The sequence below is a fragment of the Coregonus lavaretus genome (genome assembly GCF_964263955.1).
Source record: "Coregonus lavaretus genome assembly, contig: HAP1_SCAFFOLD_2613, whole genome shotgun sequence".
In the NCBI taxonomy this organism is placed as follows: domain Eukaryota; kingdom Metazoa; phylum Chordata; class Actinopteri; order Salmoniformes; family Salmonidae; genus Coregonus; species Coregonus lavaretus.
Genome location: NW_028157007.1, coordinates 17,917 through 43,349, shown reverse-complemented (window position 1 = coordinate 43,349; position 25,433 = coordinate 17,917). Strand labels below are relative to the sequence as shown.

General features: G+C 45.4%; 1 protein-coding gene across 2 annotated transcripts in view; it reads right to left on the bottom strand.

Annotated features, from left to right (window-relative positions):
• The window catches only part of LOC311125889 (ceramide synthase 2-like), a 33,103-nt gene extending 8,395 nt beyond the window's left edge, over positions 1-24,708 (bottom strand). The window contains exons 1-4 of one of the 2 annotated variants that reach the window (XM_084199915.1): positions 24,160-24,708; positions 10,505-10,678; positions 9,071-9,188; positions 8,501-8,619 (exon numbers count right to left, since the gene is read on the bottom strand). In XM_084199915.1, the coding sequence (XP_084056041.1) occupies positions 8,501-8,619; positions 9,071-9,188; positions 10,505-10,677 (410 nt within the window). In that variant the 5' untranslated portion in view covers position 10,678; positions 24,160-24,708. Of the gene's footprint in view, positions 1-8,500; positions 8,620-9,070; positions 10,679-24,159 lie in introns of those variants that run through there. The other variant, XM_084199914.1, reaches the window with a different exon arrangement.
• Between the last annotated feature and the right edge of the window lie 725 nt (positions 24,709-25,433).

The following is a 25,433-nucleotide window of genomic DNA, read 5'->3' as shown; positions in this document are numbered from 1 at the left end:
TCCTATGCTGAGAATGTCAAATCAGGACACACACATACACACACACGGCTCCTGTAGAACAGTCCCGTGCCAACTTCCCAGCACACAATGGGAACAGTCATACAGTAGCCTCCCAGTTCTGTCACACAGATAGAGACCTCCAGTACTGTATAACACAACAACCTGCTGACTACAGATAGAGACCTCCAGTACTGTACAACACAACAACCTGCTGAATACAGAGAGACCTCCAGTACTGTACAACACAACAACCTGCTGACTACAGAGAGACCTCCAGTACTGTACAACACAACAACCTGCTGAATACAGATAGAGACCTCCAGTACTGTATAACACAACAACCTGCTGACTACAGATAGAGACCTCCAGTACTGTACAACACAACAACCTGCTGACTACAGAGAGAGACCTCCAGTACTGTATAACACAACAACCTGCTGACTACAGATAGAGACCTCCAGTACTGTATAACACAACAACCTGCTGACTACAGATAGAGACCTCCAGTACTGTACAACACAACAACCTGCTGACTACAGATAGAGACCTCCAGTACTGTATAACACAACAACCTGCTGACTACAGATAGAGACCTCCAGTACTGTACAACACAACAACCTGCTGACTACAGATAGAGACCTCCAGTACTGTACAACACAACAACCTGCTGACTACAGATAGAGACCTCCAGTACTGTACAACACAACAACCTGCTGACTACAGATAGAGACCTCCAGTACTGTACAACACAACAACCTGCTGACTACAGAGAGAGACCTCCAGTACTGTACAACACAACAACCTGCTGACTACAGAGAGAGACCTCCAGTACTGTACAACACAACAACCTGCTGACTACAGAGAGAGACCTCCAGTACTGTACAACAACCTGCTGACTACAAATAGAGACCTCCAGTACTGTACAACACAACAACCTGCTGACTACAAATAGAGACCTCCAGTACTGTACAACACAACAACCTGCTGACTACAGAGAGAGACCTCCAGTACTGTACAACAACAACCTCCTGAATACAGAGCGAGACCTCCAGTACTGTACAACAACAACCTCCTGAATACAGAGCGAGACCTCCAGTACTGTACAACAACAACCTCCTGAATACAGAGAGAGACCTCCAGTACTGTACAACAACAACCTCCTGAATACAGAGCGAGACCTCCAGTACTGTACAACAACAACTTCCTGAATACAGAGCGAGACCTCCAGTACTGTACAACAACAACCTGCTGACTACAGAGAGAGACCTCCAGTACTGTACAACAACAACCTGCTGACTACAGATATAGACCTCCAGTACTGTACAACAACCTGCTGACTACAAATAGAGACCTCCAGTACTGTACAACACAACAACCTGCTGACTACAAATAAAGACCTCCAGTACTGTACAACACAACAACCTGCTGACTACAGATATAGACCTCCAGTACTGTACAACAACCTGCTGACTAGAGAGATACCTCCAGTACTGTACAACAACAACCTCCTGAATACAGATATAGGAGGAGGATGAGGAGGTGAAAGAAAGGAAGAGATACAGAGAAATAATACACTCAGCAGGGGAATAAGGGAGAGAGAGATGAAGTGGAAGGAGATAGAAGGCTGAGAGAGAGTAGGATACCGCAGTGTGAGAAAGAGAGAGACAGAGAGACAAAGAGAGAGAGAGGGACAGTGAGGCTGTTGTGTGAAGAAAAACACTAGACTGATTCAGGACAGGGATGTCGCAATACACACACAGTGATACACACCATTAACAACGAACAACACACGCACGCACGCACACACACACAGACTGAACTCTTGGGGTACACACAGAGAATACCGTCTCAATACAAATCACATCCATAATCTCATGAGAATCATCTGTGTGAATTTTAGATGTAATGATGATGATAATGACATGATGATATGATGTTGCCACTAGTGATTGTGATATTAACTACAGGTTGTTATCTACACTAGTGATTGTGATATTAACTACAGGTTGTTATCTACACTAGTGATTGTGATATTAACTACAGGTTGTTATATACACTAGTGATTGTGATATTAACTACAGGTTGTTATCTACACTAGTGATTGTGATATTAACTACAGGTTGTTATCTACACTAGTGATTGTGATATTAACTACAGGTTGTTATATACACTAGTGATTGTGATATTAACTACAGGTTGTTATATACACTAGTGATTGTGATATTAACTACAGGTTGTTATATACACTAGTGATTGTGATATTAACTACAGGTTGTTATCTACACTAGTGATTGTGATATTAACTACAGGTTGTTATATATACTAGTGATTGTGATATTAACTACAGGTTGTATATACACTAGTGATTGTGATATTAACTACAGGTTGTTATATACACTAGTGATTGTGATATTAACTACAGGTTGTATATACACTAGTGATTGTGATATTAACTACAGGTTGTATCTACACTAGTGATTGTGATATTAACTACAGGTTGTTATCTACACTAGTGATTGTGATATTAACTACAGGTTGTTATATACACTAGTGATTGTGATATTAACTACAGGTTGTTATATACACTAGTGATTGTGATATTAACTACAGGTTGTTATCTACACTAGTGATTGTGATATTAACTACAGGTTGTTATCTACACTAGTGATTGTGATATTAACTACAGATTGTTATCTACACTTGTTGTCTACATATTCTAAGACACAGAACTGCAGATACAGTGGGGGGAAAAAGTATTTAGTCAGCCACCAATTGTGCAAGTTCTCCCACTTAAAAAGATGCGAGAGGCCTGTAATTTTCATCATAGGTACACGTCAACTATGACAGACAAAATGAGAAAAAAAAATCCAGGAAATCACATTTTAATGAATTTATTTGCAAATTATGGTGGAAAATAAGTATTTGGTCAATAACAAAAGTTTCTCAATACTTTGTTATATACCCTTTGTTGGCAATGACACAGGTCAAACGTTTTCTGTAAGTCTTCACAAGGTTTTCACACACTGTTGCTGGATACTGAAGCAGCGCCGGAGAAGATGGCTGCCGTTTTACAGCCCTCTAACCAATTGTACTATTATGTGTGTTTTTCCGCGTTATTTGTAATTTATTTTGTACATAATGTTTCTGCCATCGTCTCTTATAACCAAAAAGAGCTTCTGGATATCAGGACAGCGATTACTCACCTCGTATTGGACAAAGATTTTTTCTTCAACGAGGCGGCCGCGAAGGATATCATACAGACACCCGACAAGGCCCAAATACCCGTCATTCGCGTGAGGAAGAGACAGAGATATCGTGGACGTAGATCGGGGTGCCTTGTAAGGATCCGACGGCGAGCGAGTAAACTGCCTCTTCCATCAATCCTATTAGCCAACGTTCAATCATTTGAAAATAAATTGGATGACCTAAGATTACGGTTATCCTACCAACGGGACATTAAAAACTGTAATATCTTATGTTTCACCGAGTCGTGGCTGAACGACGACATGGATAACATACAGCTAGCGGGCTATACGCTACATCGGCAGGATAGAATGGCTGACTCTAGTAAGACAAGGGGTGGCGGTCTGTGTATATTTGTAAACAACAGCTGGTGCACAAAATCAAATACTAAGGAAGTCTCGAGGTTTTGCTCGCCTGAGGTAGAGTATCTTATGATAAGCTGTAGACCACACTATTTACCAAGAGAGTTTTCATCTATATTTTTCATAGCTGTCTATTTACCACCACAAACCAATGCTGGCATTAAGATTGCACTGAATGAGTTGTACAAGGCCATAAATCAACAGGAAAACGCTCATCCAGATGCAGCGCTCCTAGTGGCCGGGGACTTTAATGCAGGGAAACTTAAATCCGTTCTACCTAATTTCTACCAGCATGTTAAATGTGCAACCAGAGGAAAAAAAACTCTAGACCACCTTTACTCCACACACAGAGACGCATACAAAGCTCTCCCTCGCCCTCCATTTGGCAAATCTGACCATAACTCTATCCTCCTGATTCTGCTTATAAGCAAAAACTAAAGCAGGAAGCACCAGTGACTCGGTTAATAAAAAAGTGGTCAGATGACGCAGGTGCTAAGCTACAGGACTGTTTTGCTAGCACAGACTGGAACATGTTCCGGGATTCTTCAGACAGCATTGAGGAGTACACCACATCAGTCACTGGCTTCATCAATAAGTGCATCGATGATGTCGTCCCCACAGTGACCGTACGTACATACCCCAACCAGAAGCCATGGATTACAGGAAACATCCGCACTGAGCTAAAGGGTAGAGCTGCCGCTTTCAAGGAACGGGACTCTAACCCGGACGCTTATAAGAAATCCCGCTATGCCCTCCGACGAACCATCAAACAGGCAAAGAGTCAATACAGGACTAAGATTGAATCGTACTACACTGGCTCTGACGCTCGTCGGATGTGGCAGGGCTTGAAAACTATTACAGACTACAAAGGGAAGCACAGCCGTGAGCTGCCCATTGACACAAGCCTACCAGACGAGCTAAACCACTTCTATGCTCGCTTCGAGGCAAGCAACACTGAAGCATGCATGAGAGCACCAGCTGTTCCGGATGACTATGTGATCACGCTCTCCGTAGCCGATGTGAGTAAGACTTTTAAGCAGGTCAACATTCACAAGGCCGCAGGGCCAGACGGATTACCAGGACGTGTACTCCGAGCATGTGCTGACCAACTGGCAAGTGTCTTCACTGACATTTTCAACATTCCCTGACTGAGACTGTAATACCAACATGTTTCAAGCAGACCACCATAGTCCCCGTGCCCAAGGACTCTAAGATAACCTGCCTAAATGACTACCGACCCGTAGCACTGACGTCTGTAGCCATGAAGTGCTTTGAAAGGCTGGTCATGGCTCACATCAACAGCATTATCCCAGAAACCCTAGACCCACTCCAATTTGCATACCGCCCCAACAGATCCACAGATGATGCAATCTCTATTGCACTCCACACTGCCCTTTCCCACCTGGACAAGAGGAACACCTACGTGAGAATGCTATTCATTGACTACAGCTCAGCATTCAACACCATAGTGCCCTCTAAGCTCATCACTAAGCTAAGGATCCTGGGACTAAACACCTCCCTCTGCAACTGGATCCTGGACTTCCTGACGGGCCGCCCCCAGGTGGTAAGGGTAGGTAACAACACATCTGCCACACTGATCCTCAACACGGGGGCCCCTCAGGGGTGCGTGCTCAGTCCCCTCCTGTACTCTCTGTTCACCCATGACTGCATGGCCAGGCACGACTCCAACACCATCATTAAGTTTGCCAACGACACAACAGTGGTAGGCCTGATCACCGACAACGATGAGACAGCCTATAGGGAGGAGGTCAGAGACCTGGCCGTGTGGTGCCAGGACAACAACCTCTCCCTCAACGTGACCAAGACAAAGGAGATGATTGTGGACTACAGGAAAAAAAAGAGGACTGAGCACGCCCCCATTCTCATCGACGGGGCTGTAGTGGAACAGGTTGAGAGCTTCAAGTTCTTTGGTGTCCACATCACCAACGATCTATCATGGTCCAAACACACCAAGACAGTCGTGAAGAGGGCACGACAAAGCCTATTCCCCCTCAGGAGACTGAAAAGATTTGGCATGGGTCCTCAGATCCTCAAAAAATTCTACAGCTGCACCATCGAGAGCATCCTGACTGGTTGCATCACCGCCTGGTATGGCAACTGCTTGGCCTCCGACCGCAAGGCACTACAGAGGGTAGTGCGTACGGCCCAGTACATCACTGGGGCCAAGCTTCCTGCCATCCAGGACCTCTATACCAGGCGGTGTCAGAGGAAGGCCCTCAAAATTGTCAAAGACTCCAGCCACCCTAGTCATAGACTGTTCTCTCTGCTACCGCACGGCAAGTGGTACCGGAGTGCCAAGTCTAGGTCCAAAAGACTTCTCAACAGCTTCTACCCCCAAGCCATAAGACTCCTGAACAGCTAATCATGGCTACCCGGACTATTTGCACTGCCCCCCCACCCCATCCTTTTTACGCTGCTGCTACTCTGTTAATTATTTATGCATAGTCACTTTAACTCTACCCACATGTACATATTACCTCAACTACCTCAACTAGCCGGTGCCCCCGCACATTGACTCTGCAACGGTACCCCCCTGTATATATAGCCTCCCTACTGTTATTTTATTTTACTTCTGCTCTTTTTTTTCTCAACACTTTTTTTGTTGTTGTTTTAACTGTTGGTTAAGGGCTGTAAGTAAGCATTTCACTGTGATGTCTGCACCTGTTGTATTCGGCGCATGTGACCAATAAAATTAGATTTGATTTGATTTGATTTTGGCCCATTCCTCCATGCAGATCTCCTCTAGAGCAGTGATGTTTTGGGGCTGTCGCTGGGCAACACAGACTTTCAACTCCCTCCAAAGATTTTCTATGGTGTTGAGATCTGGAGACTGGCTAGGCCACTCCAGGACCTTGAAATGCTTCTTACGAAGCCACTCCTTCGTTGCCCGGGCGGTGTGTTTGGGATCATTGTCATGCTGAAAGACCCAGCCACGTTTCATCTTCAATGCCCTTGCTGATGGAAGGAGGTTTTCAGTCAAAATCTCACGATGCATGGCCCCATTCATTCTTTCCTTTATACGGATCAGTCGTCCTGGTCCCTTTGCAGAAAAACAGCCCCAAAGCATGATGTTTCCACCCCCATGCTTCACAGTAGGTATGGTGTTCTTTGGATGCAACTCAGCATTCTTTGTCCTCCAAACACGACGAGTTGAGTTTTTACCAAAAAGTTCTATTTTGGTTTCATCTGACCATATGACATTCTCCCAATCCTCTTCTGGATCATCCAAATGCACTCTAGCAAACTTCAGATGGGCCTGGACATGTACTGGCTTAAGCAGGGGGACACGTCTGGCACTGCAGGATTTGAGTCCCTGGCGGCGTAGTGTGTTACTGATGGTAGGCTTTGTTACTTTGGTCCCAGCTCTCTGCAGGTCATTCACTAGGTCCCCCCGTGTGGTTCTGGGATTTTTGCTCACCGTTCTTGTGATCATTTTGACCCCACGGGGTGAGATCTTGCGTGGAGCCCCAGATCGTGGGAGATTATCAGTGGTCTTGTATGTCTTCCATTTCCTAATAATTGCTCCCACAGTTGATTTCTTCAAACCAAGCTGCTTACCTATTGCAGATTCAGTCTTCCCAGCCTGGTGCAGGTCTACAATTTTGTTTCTGGTGTCCTTTGACAGCTCTTTGGTCTTGGCCATAGTGGAGTTTGGAGTGTGACTGTTTGAGGTTGTGGACAGGTGTCTTTTATACTGATAACAAGTTCAAACAGGTGCCATTAATACAGGTAACGAGTGGAGGACAGAGGAGCCTCTTAAAGAAGAAGTTACAGGTCTGTGAGAGCCAGAAATCTTGCTTGTTTGTAGGTGACCAAATACTTATTTTCCACCATAATTTGCAAATAAATTCATTAAAAATCCTACAATGTGATTTTCTGGATTTTTTTTCCTCAATTTGTCTGTCATAGTTGACGTGTACCTATGATGAAAATTATAGGCCTCTCTCATCTTTTTAAGTGGGAGAACCTGCACAATTGGTGGCTGACTAAATACTTTTTTTCCCCACTGTACAGGTATCATGCTCTACAATGGCTACTGGACATTATCAAGGAATGACGCATAATCGCATAATTGATTTGGGATCCTATATTAAACAGTAGCGCATTACCATGTACCATACACATAACAGAATGAGAGGCCAGTCTTCTATAAGAGGCTGCTGTCTGTCAGTAGTTCTGGCATAGGGCGCTGTCTCATGTAGTGATCTCAGTATTAGTGTAACACAGTCACTGTCTCAGTCCTATAACAATGACACACACTGCTTGGCTATAAACTGATTTCTGCTGATAGGGCCAAACTTTCTCCTGGGACTGGTGAGGGAGCGAGGGGCGGGCAGTGTGTGTATGTATGTGTGTGTGTGTGTGTGTGTGTGTGTGTGTGTGTGTGTGTGTGTGTATGTATGTGTGTGTGGCCCTGGGGGTAGGAGCAGCCTTGATAAAACCAGGCTGGCAATATAATGAGTGTCAGATATACTGTAAATATACTCATGCTTTTACACTCAGACATGTGCTCACAGGCCAATGTCAGCATGTGTGTGTCTGATTTGATTAGATAACTTGCTACATTTGCACACACTGTATATATATTTTCTGTTGTATTTCTGACTTTATGTTTTTTTTACCCCATATGTAACTCTGTGTTGTTTTTATTGCACTACTTTGCTTTATCTTGGCCAGGTCGCAGTTGTAAATGAGAACCTGTTCTCAACTGGCTTACCTGGTTAAATAAAGGTGAAATAAAAAAAATAAAAAAAATAAAAATTAGAGCAGCTGTTTGTAAAGCTGTTATCTTGTTTTGTATGTGTGTTCATGCATGTGCATGTATGTGTGGGTGTGTGTATGCATGTGGATATTTGTATGTGTGTTGTGTGTACCTGGCCTCTTTGAACTTCTTCAGTAGACTGGGTCGGTCCTGGTTCCTGCGTCTCCTGAACCATCTCTGCACCTGTCTCTCTGAACAACCTGTCTGCTTACACAGGCTGTCTATAGAACTCTGTAGGAGAGCGGGAGAGAGAGACAGAAGGGTAGAAGGGGATACAGTTTAGCATAATGATTTGTGTGGTGCTGTATACAGATGTAGGATCTTAATTTGAGTCAGTTTGTGTGGTGCTGTATACAGATGTAGGACCTTAATTTGAGTCAGTTTGCTACAGCAGGAAAATAATCTTGCAGCAACAGGAAATGTGAATTATTAGGTGGATGGACATTTGTGTAGGGGTTGATACATTATTCGTTAGGGCAAATCAAGTCTGAAATGACAAACTTTAGAAGCCTTTTTAAAACTCAAAAACACTACAAGTTTGCATTTCCTGCTGTGCAGAATGTTTTTTGCAACAAAAGTGAACAAATTAAGATCTGTAACAATTGTGTAGTGTTAACGTGTGCGTGCGTACATGTGTCTCTGTGCTTGCGTGCGCTTGTGTAGTCATTTCTAGTTGTGTTACCTGTGTGGGGTTCTTGGTTGTGTTACGGTAGAATGACTCCAGTGTGGGGTTGTGTGACACTGTGAGCCTAACTTTCTCCTTCACCCCCATGACAGCAGCCAGGGGAGTGGCCACTAACCTGCCCACACAGAGAGGAGGGGAGAGAGGGATGAGATGGGAGGGAGGGAAGGAGAAAAAGGGTGGAGCACGTGGAGGAGGGGGGAGAAGAGGGAGAGGCATAGGAAAGCAGAAGAAGAGTAGAAAGAAGAGGTATAAACACAGATGGGTGGAAGAGGCAGAGGTATAAACACATGTAGACAGACGGGTGAAAGAGGCAGAGGTATAAACACATGTTGACAGACGGGTGAAAGAGGCAGAGGTATAAACACATGTAGACAGATGGGTGAAAGAGGAAGAGGTAGAAACACATGTTGACAGACGGGTGAAAGAGGCAGAGGTATAAACACATGTAGACAGACGGGTGAAAGAGGCAGAGGTATAAACACATGTAGACAGACGGGTGAAAGAGGCAGAGGTATAAACACATGTTGACAGACGGGTGGAAGAGGCAGAGGTATAAACACATGTAGACAGACGGGTGAAAGAGGCAGAGGTATAAACACATGTAGACAGACGGGTGAAAGAGGCAGAGGTATAAACACATGTTGACAGACGGGTGGAAGAGGCAGAGGTATAAACACATGTTGACAGACGGGTGAAAGAGGCAGAGGTATAAACACATGTTGACAGACGGGTGGAAGAGGCAGAGGTATAAACACATGTTGACAGACGGGTGGAAGAGGCAGAGGTATAAACACATGTTGACAGACAGGTGAAAGAGGCAGAGGTATAAACACATGTAGACAGATGGGTGGAAGAGGCAGAGGTAGAAACACATGTAGACAGACGGGTGAAAGAGGCAGAGGTATAAACACATGTTGACAGACGGGTGAAAGAGGAAGAGGTAGAAACACATGTAGACAGACGGGTGAAAGAGGCAGAGGTATAAACACATGTAGACAGACGGGTGAAAGAGGCAGAGGTAGAAACACATGTAGACAGACGGGTGAAAGAGGCAGAGGTATAAACACATGTAGACAGACGGGTGAAAGAGGCAGAGGTATAAACACATGTAGACAGACGGGTGAAAGAGGCAGAGGTATAAACACATGTAGACAGACGGGTGAAAGAGGCAGAGGTATAAACACATGTTGACAGACGGGTGAAAGAGGCAGAGGTATAAACACATGTAGACAGATGGGTGGAAGAGGCAGAGGTAGAAACACATGTAGACAGACGGGTGAAAAAGGCAGAGGTATAAACACATGTAGACAGATGGGTGAAAGAGGCAGAGGTAGAAACACATGTAGACAGACGGGTGAAAGAGGCAGAGCATTTAGCTTATGAGGGATGACAGTCAGCCAGCCAGCCAAACAGACAGACGGACAGACGTACCTCTCGAAGATCTGTCGTATTACGAGGAAGGCTACGGCGATGGGTAGCGCCACCCAGAGGTCTCTGGCCTTGGCGTAGACACGGCCATCTTTGTCCTCCAGGTCAGCCCAGCCCAGCCCCTCAGGGAACCACAGCCGCTCATTCCAGAACCAAGCGCTCAGACTGGACACCATCCTTGGGAGAGAGCAGAGAAGAGGGTTAATATACTGACATATACACACACACACGAACGCAAAGATACACCCACACACAGTCCACACACACACAGCACACCCCTGGCAGCAAACTGCCTGAGGGGGGTGGGAGGAAGGAGTTAATAATCCCTTGTGGTTTTATTTGAATTTCCAGTAAATGAAAGGATATGATCAGTTGGCCCCCATGTGTAGCCTACTTCCTGGTCTCTTTTATGTCACAATGTCTGTCTAATCCTTCTCAATCTCATCCTAGCCAGACACAGGAAGAATGGAAAGAAAGGGTTCAAATCACTAACTGAATTAATGAATGTTTATTTATCCATTTCTCTCACCGCAGTTAAAAAACAAGAAACGTCCCAATCAGTCTAGTGGAAATGTTCATACCTCAACAGTCGTCTAAAGTCAAATCCATATTCTAATATATACCATCTGTTGTGTAAACCCCACATCACATGCATTGGGAGAAATCTGCAGGCCAAATGAATAGGAAAGATTGGCACCAACTAATTAGATGTAATGACATTGTGCAAATCTTTCCCATTCAATTACAGATGTAGGATCTTCATTTGATCACCCTGTTGCAGGATAACTTTCCTGCAACAGGAAATGTAAAACTTGTCGTGTATTTGAGGTTTAAAAAGGCTTCTGAAGTTTGTAATTTCCACTTTGAAATTTCAGATTAAATTTTCCCTTATGAAAAATGTATCAACCCCTACAAAAATGTCAATTAATTATAATCTACATTGCTGTAGGTGTCACGCCCTGGCTCTGGGGACTCTTAAATGTTGAGCCAGGGTGTGGATTTTCTATGTTTAGTTTTCTATGTTTTTTGTTCTAGATCGTTTAGTTCTATGTTGGCCAGGGTGGTTCCCAATCAGAGGCAGCTGTAGCTCGTTGTCTCTGATTGGGGACCATACTTAGGCAGCCTGTTGGCACCAGTTTGTTTGTGGGATCTTGATCCGTAAAGGTTTGGTGTGTGTAACCTCAGGACTTCACGTATCGTTCGTTTTGTTGTTTTGTTCGTGTGTTGTGTACTAAATAAAGATGTACGCTTATCACGCTGCGCCTTGGTTCCACGAGTCATCAGTCAACGTGCGTGACAGAAGATCCCACCAAAAAAGGACCAAGCAGCGTGTCCAGGAACAGACAGCCTGGACTTGGGAGGAGATCCTGGACGGGAAGGGATCCTGGACTTGGGAAGAGATTCAGGCCGGAATGGATTGCCGTCCTGGGAGGAGACTGTGGAGGCGCGCTACAGAGAGGAGCAGCGGCATCGCAGAGGGTACCGGCCGAGGAGGAAGCCCGAGAGACAGCCCCAATAAAAAAATGTTGGGGGGGGGCTAAAAGGGTGGTTGGCGGAGCCTAGAGTTAGAGCAGAGCCAACTCCCCGTACTCAGGCTGGGAAGCGTGAGACTGGGCAGGCTCCGTGTTATGCGGAGCCACGTACTGTGCCGCGAGTGTTCCGGCACAGTCCTGTACGTCCGGTGGTAGCACCACGCACGTGTCGTGCTAAGATGGGCATGCATATTGTGTGGAAATAGGCATTCAGCCAGGACGGGTTGTGTCAGCTCTCCGCTCCAGACCTCCAGTCCGCCTCCACAGTCCGGCCCGGCTCGTTCCGGCTCCCCGCACCAAGCCAGTGGAGCGTGTTCCCAGTCCAGCCCGGCCTGTTCCTGCTCCCCGCACCAAGCCAGTGGTGTGTGTTCCCAGTCCAGCCCGGCCTGTTCCTGCTCCCCGCACCAAGCCAGTGGTGCGTGTTCCCAGTCCAGCCCGGCCTGTTCCTGTCCCTCGCACCAAGCCAGTGGTGCGTGTTCCCAGTCCAGCCCGGCCTGTTCCTTCTCCCCGCACCAAGCCAGTGGTGCGTGTTCCCAGTCCAGCCCGGCCTGTTCCTGCTCCCCACACCAAGACAGTGGTGCGTGTTCCCAGTCCAGCCCGGCCTGTTCCTGTCCCTCGCACCAAGCCAGTGGTGCGCATCGCCAGCCCGGTCCGGCCTGTTCCTGTCCCTCGCACCAAGCCAGTGGTGCGCGTCGCCAGCCTGGTCCGGCCTGTTCCTGTCCCTCGCACCAAGCCAGTGGTGCGCGTCGCCAGCCCGGTCCGGCCCGTTCCTGCTCCCCGCGCCAAGCCAGGGGTGCGTGTGTCCAGTCCGGCACGGCCCGTGCCTGTTCCACCGGTGCTGCTCCACTCCGGAGTCAGAGCAATCCGCTCCACCGGGGTCCGGTCCAACTCCAGTCAGCGGATCCACTCCGGAGCCAGAGCAATCCGCTCCACCAGTGTCCAGTCCAGCTCCGGCCAGCGGCTCCAGTCCGGAGCCGGTAAGGTTTGGTCCACCGTCGTCGGGTCCAGCTCCAGTCAGCGGGGCCAGACCAGACCAGGGGCGCAACGGGGAGGTGGAGAAAAGGTGGTGGTCACGCCCGGAGCCGGATCCACCTCCGAGGCGGAATGCCCACCCGGCCCCTACCCTCTTGTGTTTGTGTGGCGCGGTCGCAGTCCGCGCCTTTGGGGGGGGTACTGTCACGTCCTGTCTCTGGGGACTCTTAAATGTTGAGCCAGGGTGTGGATTTTCTATGTTTAGTTTTCTATGTTTTTTGTTCTAGATCGTTTAGTTCTATGTTGGCCAGGGTGGTTCCCAATCAGAGGCAGCTGTAGCTCGTTGTCTCTGATTGGGGACCATACTTAGGCAGCCTGTTGGCACCAGTTTGTTTGTGGGATCTTGATCCGTAAAGGTTTGGTGTGTGTAACCTCAGGACTTCACGTATCATTTGTTTTGTTCGTGTGTTGTGTACTAAATAAAGATGTACGCTTATCACGCTGCGCCTTGGTTCCACGAGTCATCAGTCAACGTGCGTGACAGTAGGACTACTTTCCTGCTGTAGCAAACTGGCTCAAATTAAAGATGGAATCCGTGTGAAATCCCACCTACTCAAACGAGGATCTGAATCAACTTGACCCCAAAAGAGAAAAAGAAGCAAGAAAAAGACTGCTCATGACCAGAAACCTGATAAACATTGGAATTAATTTTGAAAGGTGGAAGAGTGATGCCGAAATGGCCACCATTCGCATGAACTGGTAGGTATGTGTTGGGTTGCGTTGCGCTGCGTTTTTAGCCTGCTAGCTACGTTAGCTGATAACCTTAGTGTGTTCAAAATTCAAGGTAGCTAACATGGCTACTTAGCTAGCTAGCTAACTAGGTAACATCTTCTTTATTCAGACTGTTTTGTAACGTTACTCAAAGGAATTTAACTAGGAATTTATTTAAACTAGCTTACGTTAGCTATCTAAAGCTAGATATGCAGATTGTTGACATGGAACACAGACCGTGGGGGATAGAAGAAGGATGCTGGATTAGCGCACATTCAATAAATCTGATCTAACAAAGTGGATATTCGTCAAATCCGTCATCATTGATGCATTGTAACAGGCTCACAATGTGGTTAACAGAGTCTGATTTTGATATATTTGGCTGTTTTCACAGCATAATATTTAGAAGTAGTCCCTTTTCACGTTTAGAAGAAGTGACTGCTAAATCCTACATCTTTAGGTTCGTGGCCTGCAGACTTGTCCTAACTAGTGGTCCACATCCTATCAACACAACACAACAGGTGTAGGAGTGGCCCAGCGGCCCACAGAGGGGAAGTACAACTGAACATAAATCACTTCTTCATTCATCCACCACATGGACATCGCCACATTGACATGGCACGGCACAGCATTGCCTATATACAGCCAGCACTGGGGAAACACAGTTTCTCTGGACCCCACGCAAGGTCGGAGTTCACTTTGCTTTAGCTAATGGATATATGTTTACTGGGAGGCCTACACTATAAAAAATTGGTCTATTAATGCCAAATAATACAGTCAGTCCACCCTCAAAACACTAGCTTACTAGGGATTGTTTCATTATGCAGTGTAGCCTACTATCTATAGCTATATACCGTATTTAGCTGCTATTTATAAACTTTTTATAAAAATTACATATCAAATAGCCTAACAATGAGGAAAGTTGTCGGCTTGAGGATAAATTCAGCCACTATTTAGCCTATTGTTGAACAAAGCAGGTTTTGTCTGGCTAATAGCCTACACAAATGGCCTGCAATATTCAAGGTAAACTGAATCAAATGAAATCCAACTTGAGAGACTCCCCTGGTCTGAAGTCCTCCTTGCACCTTCTCTCTCTGTCTCTTTTTCTCTTTCTTTCTCTTAGAAAAAAGTATCTGTGTCTTTGCTTGCCTCTCTTTTTTTCTATGTAGAGGCCTATTGTAGCTACAGTATATGCGACTGTCGCCTTGCATTTTTGTGTAAATGTTTTCACCATGGCCTGTAGGTCCAGGTTGCAGGCCTGAGTACTGCCAACACAGACAGTCTTTCCTGAGACATTTTGCATTATATGTCCATTGCGCTGCACACAATTTAAACAGTCTTGAATGATGCATGCCAAGGTATATCAGAGATAAGGCACTGTTGATATTGCAACCACACAACTCAAACGCCGGGTCACCAGTATGAAGGAAATCGCCAGCTGCTTTTTTTGTTCAAGCCCTCAAGAACTGTTGTCCGCTAAAGATGATAATCTGTTTGCATCTTCCAATTTATTGGCGGTTAAGTATCCAGACGACCTGTCCTCAGAGCTTCCAATAGGCTACAGTTCATCTCTTTCCATAATGTGTTGAGGCCGGCAATTAAGGAGAATGAGAGGCTCAATTAAAGATGTTGCAGAACTGCTGTATTTGAAGCACCACTCCCTGATGTTGCTATGGCAATCAAGCTGTTTTTACCATCCCTGTAACTGTCGCTTTTGCGGAGAGATCGTTTTCTAAACTAAAACTCATTTTAAAAACGACCTAAGAAGCATTAGGCACTTGGTCTGATATGCACTTTTGAACACCTGAGTAAGCTTCACTCATTCATTGCACTGGCGCAGTCGTAGCCATGACCACAACAGCATTTGTTGTTCACTGACATATTTTACATTTTACGTCATTTAGCAGACGCTCTTATCCAGAGCGACTTACAGTTAGTGAATACATCTTTTTTTTTTTTTTTTTTTTTATACTGGCCCCCCGTGGGAAACGAACCCACAACCCTGGCGTTGCAAACGCCATGCTCTATCAACTGAGCTACATCCCTGCCGGCCATTCCCTCCCCTACCCTGGACGACGCTGGGCCAATTGTGCACCGCCCATGACTCTCCCGGTCGCGGCCGGCTGCGACAGAGCCTGGATTCGAACCAGGATCTCTAGTGGCACAGTTAGCACTGCGATGCAGTGCCTTAGACCACTGCGCCACTGGGAGACATCCCAGACTGGTATCAGACTAGACATAACCCTTTACCCTTTAACCTAACTCCTAACCTTAGCCCATAACCCTAACCCCTAGAGCTAGCTAATGTTAGCCACCTAGCTAACGTTAGCCCCAACAAATTGGAATTCGTAACATATCATACATTTTGCAAATTTGTAACATACTGTACACTTTGGAAATGCGTAACATATTGTACGAATTGCAATTCGTAACATATCATACGAATTGTAATTCGTAACATATCATACGAAATGGATGATGGACATCAGAAAATTAATACATATCATACTACACTGAACAAAAATATAAACACAACATGTAAAGTGTTGGTCCCATGTTTCATGAGCTGAAATAAAAGATCCCAGAAATTCTCTCAAATTTTGCACACAAATGACTTTACTTCCCTGTTAGTGAGCATTTCTCCTTTTCCAAGATAATCCATCGATCTGACAGGTGTGGCATATCAAGAAGCTGATTAAACAGCATGATCATTACACAGGTGCACCTTGTGCTGGGGACAATAAAAGGCCACTCTAAAATGTGCAGTTTTGTCACACAACACAAATCCACAGATGTCTCAAGTTTTGAGAGAGTGTGCAATTGGCATGCTGACTGCAGGAATGACCACCAGAGCTGTTGCCAGATAATTGAAATGTTCAATTCTCTACCATAAACCGCCTCCAATGTCGTTTTAGAGAATTTGGCAGTATGTCCAACCAGCCTCACAACCGCAGACCACGTGTATGGCATTGTGTGGGGGAGCGGTTTGCTGACATCAACATTGTGAACAGAGTGCCCCATGGTGGCGGTGGGGTTATGGTTTGGGCAGAAATAAGCTACGGACAACAAACACAATTGCATTTTATTGATGGCAATTTGAATGCACAGAGATACCGTGATGAGATCCTGAGGCCCATTGTCGTGCTAGTCATCCGCCGCCATCACCTCATGTTTCAGCATGATAATACACAGCCCCATGTCGCAAGGATCTGTACACAATTCCTGGAAGCATACACAATTCCATGGCCTGCATACTCACGAGACATGTCACCAATTGAGCATGTTTGGGATGCTCTGGATCAACGTGTACAACAGCGTGTTCCAGTTCCTGCCAATATCCAGCAACTTCGCACAGCCATTGAAGAGGGACAACATGCGAAGGAGATGTGTCACGCAGCATGAGGCAAATGGTGGTCACACCACTGGTTTTCAATCCACGCCCCTACCTTTTTTTTTGTTTTTTTTTTGTATTTCACCCCCCTTTTCTCCCCAATTACAATCTTGTCTCGTCGCTTCCCCTCCTCATCTCCTTTCCTGCATCAGGGGTGTATCTCCATACTCTAAAATGCCTTCCTCTCGTCATCTCATCTCCTCTGTCAGCACTGATCTGATAGAAGTGGATAGGACACCTCTAGTGCAGATGATGTGGCGCAGCGGTCTAAGGCACTGCATCTCAGTGCTAGAGGCGTCACTACAGACCCTGTTTTGATCCTGGGCTGTGTCACATCCGGCCGTGATCGGGAGTCCCATAGTGCGGCGCACAATTGGCCCAGTGTCGTCCGGGTTAGGGGAGGTTTTGGCCGGGGTAGGCCGTCATTGTAAATAAGAATTTGTTCTTAACTGACTTGCCTAGTTAAATAAAGGTTAAATAAAATAAAAAATTAATGTTAAAAACAAGAAGTGGTGATATAGACACATGTTGATGTGTCAAAAGTAGTTTCTCAAACGTGGGCTATAGGATGTGGTTTTGGCAAACCCCTGCACACCCTGTTGTGGAAACACTGGGTTCATGACATTGAGTCATGGGTGGGTGCTGCTGCTATTGAGACAGCATTAATGCTTTTGTTTCACCCGTCCACACTTCTCTGCAGCATAGCATTCCTGCTAGCATCATGAGATTACTGATACAACATCATCCTGCTGAACTCAGAGGCAGGGAGGAAGGGAGGGAGGGTCCATGTATTCACTGAGAAACCAACACCTCCACAACACAGACAGGACAGGAGGGGGGGGGGTGCAGAATCCTGGTGGGACAGGACAGGTGAAGAACCCCATTGACCTTCTGTGAGCACACTAGCAGAGATATTGTACTTTCCATGCCTTTAGGGCACGTCTCTCAGATTGCCTGCTATTCCAGAAATGTAGAAAGGAACTCTGTAAAATACTGTTGAAGATCACAACAGGAAGGAGCAGACGTACACAGAGCAGAGAGGAGGCTAGGGAACAGTACACTGCTTAGAACTACCGCACACTCCTTCGAAGAATTCCAAATGCCCTAGACAATTTCATTCTCACAGCCAATTCTTAAAAGCAACATACATTGTAGGTATAGAAATGCCTCTGTCCTACTGTGCTTTAGTCAGTTGATTCTTGTATAGGTGAGTTTTCTAGGCAGAGTTAACCACAACAGCACAGATACAGGAATCTTCCCTGCTACAAAACAGAGCCACAGTGCAGTCCAAAGGTGATCATAACACATCACAGACTGCAGAGAGAAACAATAAAGGTCAGACTCACTTCTTTGTGTAATAACCACTGGTCACAACACCATGTGGTCGTAAAGCAGCCCTACCTGCAGTAAACAGTAGCCTAACTGGAGGTTTCAGCATGCCAGCGTATGGCCTAGCGATCTCTCCATAGGAGGAATCATAGATTTAATTTAGATAAACATTCGAAACATGGTGGTGACATTTCAGTCAACACCAGTGTTCATGAGTCTAAGAGCATCAGTGTGTGTGTGTGTGTGTGTGCATCGCAACAGTTGAAAGAAAAATACTTGTTCAGGTCAGCCAGAGGATCCAGCATGCTACAGCACTTTTCCTGACAGAAGCCCAACTCCAGTTGCTATTGGCTAACAGGATCATGTGACTGGACTCTGGCCATTCTGCTGAGCCAATCAGACGGAGGATCCCTCTCTGGCTGGGTGGGAGAGTGGAAGTGCTCTCTCTCTCTTCCTCCCTCTGTCTCTGTGGCGCTGTCTGACAGGAGAATGTGAGTAGTCAAAGCAGACTAACACTAACATAGAGTTTCTCAACCCCTGGTCTGTGATATATCACTGACCAGTCCATTAGTTAGTTAGTCAGTTCACTGACACTGATTCACTCACTCCTGAGATCCTCCACTTCACCTTACAGGACCTCTAAGGAGGAAGTCCCTGGCAGACCATGCTAGTGTCTGGTACACTCCAGTCTGAGAATGCGAACACAGATTAGTGCTCTCATTCCCCTGGCATCTCCCTGGTGAATAACATCCCTATGGAATGGAACAGTCATCTAGTAGCTGCCCTCTCTGGTGGTTGATCTGAGGGACATTCAAAACATACATGGAGAGAGCGAGAGGGGGGAGAAGAGAGAAAGAGGGGAGAGAGAGAGAGAGCTTGTTGGTCTATCAGAGGAAACCATCTATTCATTGTGAGTCATAACACATATCATACATCCTCTGGCACACAGAGACGACCAGGGTATTAGAGTAGAGTAGAGTAGATATACACTGCTCAAAAAAATAAAGGGAACACTTAAACAACACAATGTAACTCCAAGTCAATGACACTTCTGTGAAATCAAACTGTCCACTTAGGAAGCAACACTGATTGACAATAAATTTCACATGCTGTTGTGCAAATGGAATAGACAACAGGTGGAAATTATAGGCAATTAGCAAGACACCCCCAATAAAGAAGTGGTTCTGCAGGTGGTGACCACAGACCACTTCTCAGTTTCTATGCTTCCTGGCAGATGTTTTGGTCACTTTTGAATGCTGGCGGTGCTTTCACTCTAGTGGTAGCATGAGACGGAGTCTACAACCCACACAAGTGGCTCAGGTAGTGCAGCTCATCCAGGATGGCACATCAATGCGAGCTGTGGCAAGAAGGTTTGCTGTGTCTGTCAGCGTAGTGTCCAGAGCATGGAGGCGCTAGCAGGAGACAGGCCAGTACATCAGGAGACGTGGAGGAGGCCGTAGGAGGGCAACAACCCAGCAGCAGGACCGCTACCTCCGCCTTTGTGCAAGGAGGAGCAGGAGGAGCACTGCCAGAGCCCTGCAAAATGACCTCCAGCAGGCCACAAATGTGCATGTGTCTGCTCAAACGGTCAGAAACAGACTCCATGAGGGTGGTATGAGGGCCCGACGTCCACAGGTGGGGGTTGTGCTTACAGCCCAACACCGTGCAGGACGTTTGGCATTTGCCAGAGAACACCAAGATTGGCAAATTCGCCACTGGCGCCCTGTGCTCTTCACAGATGAAAGCAGGTTCACACTGAGCACATGTGACAGAGTCTGGAGACGCCGTGGAGAACGTTCTGCTGCCTGCAACATCCTCCAGCATGACCGGTTTGGCGGTGGGTCAGTCATGGTGTGGGATGGCATTTCTTTGGGGGGCCGCACAGCCCTCCATGTGCTCGCCAGAGGTAGCCTGACTGCCATTAGGTACCGAGATGAGATCCTCAGACGCCTTGTGAGACCATATGCTGGTGTGGTTGGCCCTGGGTTCCTCCTAATGCAAGACAATGCTAGACCTCATGTGGCTGGAGTGTGTCAGCAGTTCCTGCAAGAGGAAGGCATTGATGCTATGGACTGGCCCGCCCGTTCCCCAGACCTGAATCCAATTGAGCACATCTGGGACATCATGTCTCGCTCCATCCACCAACGCCACGTTGCACCACAGACTGTCCAGGAGTTGGCGGATGCTTTAGTCCAGGTCTGGGAGGAGATCCCTCAGGAGACCATCCGCCACCTCATCAGGAGCATGCCCTGGCGTGGTAGGGAGGTCATACAGGCACGTGGAGGCCACACACACTACTGAGCCTCATTTTGACTTGTTTTAAGGACATTACATCAAAGTTGGATCAGCCTGTAGTGTGGTTTTCCACTTTAATTTTGAGGGTGACTCCAAATCCAGACCTCCATGGGTTGATAAATTTGATTTCCATTGATAATTTTTGTGTGATTTTGTTGTCAGCACATTCAACTATGTAAAGAAAAAAATATTTAATAAGATTATTTCATTCATTCAGATCTAGGATGTGTTGTTTAAGTGTTCCCTTTATTTTTTTGAGCAGTGTATATATATATATATATATATATATATATATATATATATATAGAGAGAGAGAGAGAGAGAGAACACTGAGCTAAGTCCAATTTCAGTGGCCTTAATTCTAATTTGAGATCAGCGTGCATAACTGAGACTTTCATGTTGTAAATCATGCTTCCAGTCAATGGGAGGTTTGCGTGACAGGCAGACCTCAAGTTAGGATTTGGCCTACTGAGATAAAATCTCTTGAACAAGATAGACTTTGTTCAGCAGTGGGTCTAAATTATGTCAGGTTGAATGATTTATAGTCAGTGTAATTGAAACAATAATGTAATACAATCCACAACCAGATTAAAGTCCACATTCTGGTTTAGTTAATCTCAAACTAAAAATGGGATTTCATGATACAGAGCGTGACCCACTGTATCCTCACCAGTCACACAAACTGATATAACCAACTATGACTGCAAATTAACTTTAATGCAAGTCATGCCTGAGACATTTTTAACCGCAATATTCTGTTCTGTCTCCCTCTCCTTCTCCAACTAGCAGAGGGAGAGGATGTTTGGACTGTACTCCCTGCTGTGACCCTGTAAAAGAGCACTTTACTGAAATGAGAGTGCCACACACAGACAGACATGCCATAAAATGTACACACTGTGCTGTATGAAACATATGCAGTGTACAGTACATGACTATACAGCCAGACAGTGACAGCCAGCACACTTGTTCTAACATTGTATTCAGCTACAACTCCATGTATTTCATCATCCATCTGTTGGTATTAACTCAGCTGTACCCAGAACACCCCTCTTCTTCCCTCACTGGAGAATCTGACTGGATGAGTAATCACACACAATGTACACCTTATACAGTGGGTGTGTGTATGTGTGTGTCCGTGTGTGCGTGCGTGTTCATATTTACATGTGCATGTGTCCTTCGGCATTGTATCTACATAAGTGGTTATTAGAGGCTAGTAACCCTTGTACAGGCAACAACATCAGCTATATCCTTTCTCTTTAAGTTTATTTCACTGTCATTTTGATTTGATTGGCCAGAGAACCCACTTCACTGCTGCTCAGGTCATAGTAAGACACTGATTAATAGGTATGAATAAAGACTACCTAAATTATGTAGTGTTTATTAATCATGATATAATTTCCATGAATGTATGTAGGCTAGGGATGAATCGTGATAATGCAGGAACCAATTCCTGGAACTATCAGACTTAGATAAAGACTGACAAGCACTGCAGCCCTGAGGACAGAGAGGACCTCTGGTATCTCCATGTCCAGATACTCAACCTAACTTAACCAGCCTACACCAGGGCTGTCCAACCCTGTTCCTGGAGAGCTACCGTCCTGTAGGTTTTCACTCCAACCCTGTTCCTGGAGAGCTACCGTCCTGTAGGTTTTCACTCCAACCCTGTTCCTAGAGAACTACCGTCCTGTAGGTTTTCACTCCAACCCTGTTCCTGTAGAGCTACCGTCCTGTAGGTTTTCACTCCAACCCTGTTCCTGGAGAGCTACCGTCCTGTAGGTTTTCACTCCAACCCTAATCAAGCGAACCTGATTCTACTAATTACCTGGTTGATAAGCTGAATCAGGTTAGTTACAACTGGGGTTGGATCGAAAACCTACAGGAGGGTAGCTCTCCAGGAATAGGGTTGGAGAGCCCTGGCCTATACTCTACTGATAATTAATCTAATCGTTCATAGTAGGGCAAGAGAGACAGAGGGAAGGGAGGAGAGGGAGAGGAAGAGGGAGAGAGGGAGGGAGGAAGAGGGAGAGAGGGAGAGAGGAGTGTGTGTTTGTATAATAGGGTAGTAGTTGATTGTATTTAGCTTGCTCAGAGAGAATACAAATCCCTACCTGATGTGATTACAAAGGCTGCTTGTCAATCAGTAACCCTGTGTGATAGGTGGACAAGACAGCAGTAAAATGAGAAAATAAAATTCACTGAAGGAGTAAAGCCTAACAGATAGATGGAGGGTAGAGAGTGAGGACTCAGATCTTTGATGTGACTCTATTCAATGATTAACAGTCAACTATTGATTCATCAGTGTTTGTTTGTGATCTGTGATCCTGTTCTTTTTTTTAAAGGATGCATTTATGACAGTCAAAAGTTTAAGATATAGTTGAAATTCAAAGTTATAAAGAGTAAATATGACCTTTAAGCTCATTCATTTTAGGGTATTCATTGTTACATGCCACTCCGGTATGCCTCACATTCCTACGTTTAGTTTTTGCCTCTTTTACTTTCGGTTTTGTACACCTGCTTCAAACAGCTGAAAATTCAATATTTTGGGTTATTTAAAATATATTTCACAGTGGTTTGGATTGTACAATGATTCTCTACACTTGTTTTGTCACATAAAATTAAATTAGGCGAACTATTAGAATTTTAGCAACTAGGAAATGGCTGAGCAATTTCTGCATATTGCACCTTTAAGCTTTTTTATTTTACAATTTGTCAGAAGGCGCAAAACACAATAGGTTACATGGCGTGTTCAAAACAACTGGGAACTCGGAAATCTCCGACTTCCGACTTCAGTGCGTTCAAAACAACTGTGAACTCGGAAAAAAACGAGCTCCCACTGGGAAAAATCATCCAACTCGGAATTCCAACTCTGGAACTCGGGCCTCTTTCAAAACCCGACTTTCCGACCTGAAGATCACCACCGTCATGATTTGACTTCGTATTTTTCCGAGTTCCCAGTTGTTTTGAACGCGGCAATAGTCTGTACGTGAGGACATGATCTTTATCATAGGCCTGGCTATTAAGATGTCTCATCATAGGATAAACGTACGTGGCTTGCGTAATGACGCGTGTAGAAGTGATCGAGCTTCATTGTGGGCTACATGCCTAGATAACCGAAAGGTTAGCACAGCCAAAGTCAAAATTGACTATCTTCTTGGTAGTAATTTAAGGCTAGGGTTAGGCATAAAGTTAGCAGTGTGGTTAAGGTTAGGGTTAAGGGTAGGATTAGGTTTAAAATCTTCAACACTTGGACAGACAACAGAGTAGAGAGCTGGCTATTGTAGAAACACAGTGCATATTCAGACGAAACCGTTATTTAGTTTATATCACAATAACAGTCCCTATGATGTGATTGAGATAAAGGTACTTACTTTGGTCCCAATCCCTTTTCTCTGAGGTCCAAGGCGATGTACGAGAGTTAGAGCGCACAGAACAGACGGAGGTTTCCTATATGCTGAGCAGAAAATTCGGCCGCTGAGCAGGAAATCAGTCCAACCGGAGAAAGTATAGCTCCGTGCTGTTGAATATAATCTGCTTGCTGCGCTCGTGACGGCCCGGTGGGTCGGTATTTGAGATTAGGGTCCGGCCTGACCACTTCCGCCGTTTATCCACATCTTTCCATCCAGTCAAAAACAATTTTAATAGGAAGAAGGATTGAGAGAAAAATAAAGAGTAGGTGGGAGAAATGTAGAGATGGCGAGACGAGTAAAGGCGGGGTTTTCAATACTTTCTATGTCGATGGATATTCGCTCTGACTGTCCTGGATAGGTCTAAACTACAAATTAGGCTACTTTATTTTTCGTTGTGTCACACCTTATCCTTTCTATTCTCTCAGAGGTATAGCACGGTGTTTGGCCGGGAATAGGCGTAGATCAGACGAGCTGCAGCATCTGGAGAACGGACCGCGAGAGGGGTGAGACTACGCGTGAACTAGAAAATAACTGTGAGGGAGGGTCACAGATGACGTTTAGGCACATGAGAGCACTTGGCTGACACATACATCCGCATTTTGTTTCGGCCCCCAATAAAAACTTTTACGCTGCTCTCTCTGATAATGGTGATTAAGGCTGTTTACATCACCAAATATTGGTGCTTAAACGAAAAAAAAAAAACAGGCTTCCCCAACTGGTGATTATATTTTGCTCCCCAAGTTTTGTGAGAAACTTTTCATTGTTCGACATTAAAGACTGTAAAAACACCAGGAAATCAGCTCCAAGTGATTTTAATTTAGGAAACCTGTTCCCAAGTATTCCCACACATAATAGAGAGACATATTTGATCGTATCCCAATGTAATCAAGGTTTGAAATGATTTATGTTTTGGTCAAATATTATATCTGTTTGGGCTTCTTGTGGTCAATTATAGTGTACAATTTTATTTGTAATTATGTTCCGGCAACCCAACAATCTGCTCAAGAAAAAATCGTGCCGCAGCTGAATGTAGTTTGGGACCCCTGCAAAAGGCCATCTATATACATACAATTATAAACAAATAGTAGCCTAAAAGTAACTTATTTTATGGGTTGGGACTTTGGACATTATTTGGTGACTTTAATGTAGGCCTATCAGTAGCGGGTGCGTGGGCAAAATCCGTGAGGAAGCCAAGCCAGTAAAAAAGCCATATTACAACCTATGTTGTGATAATT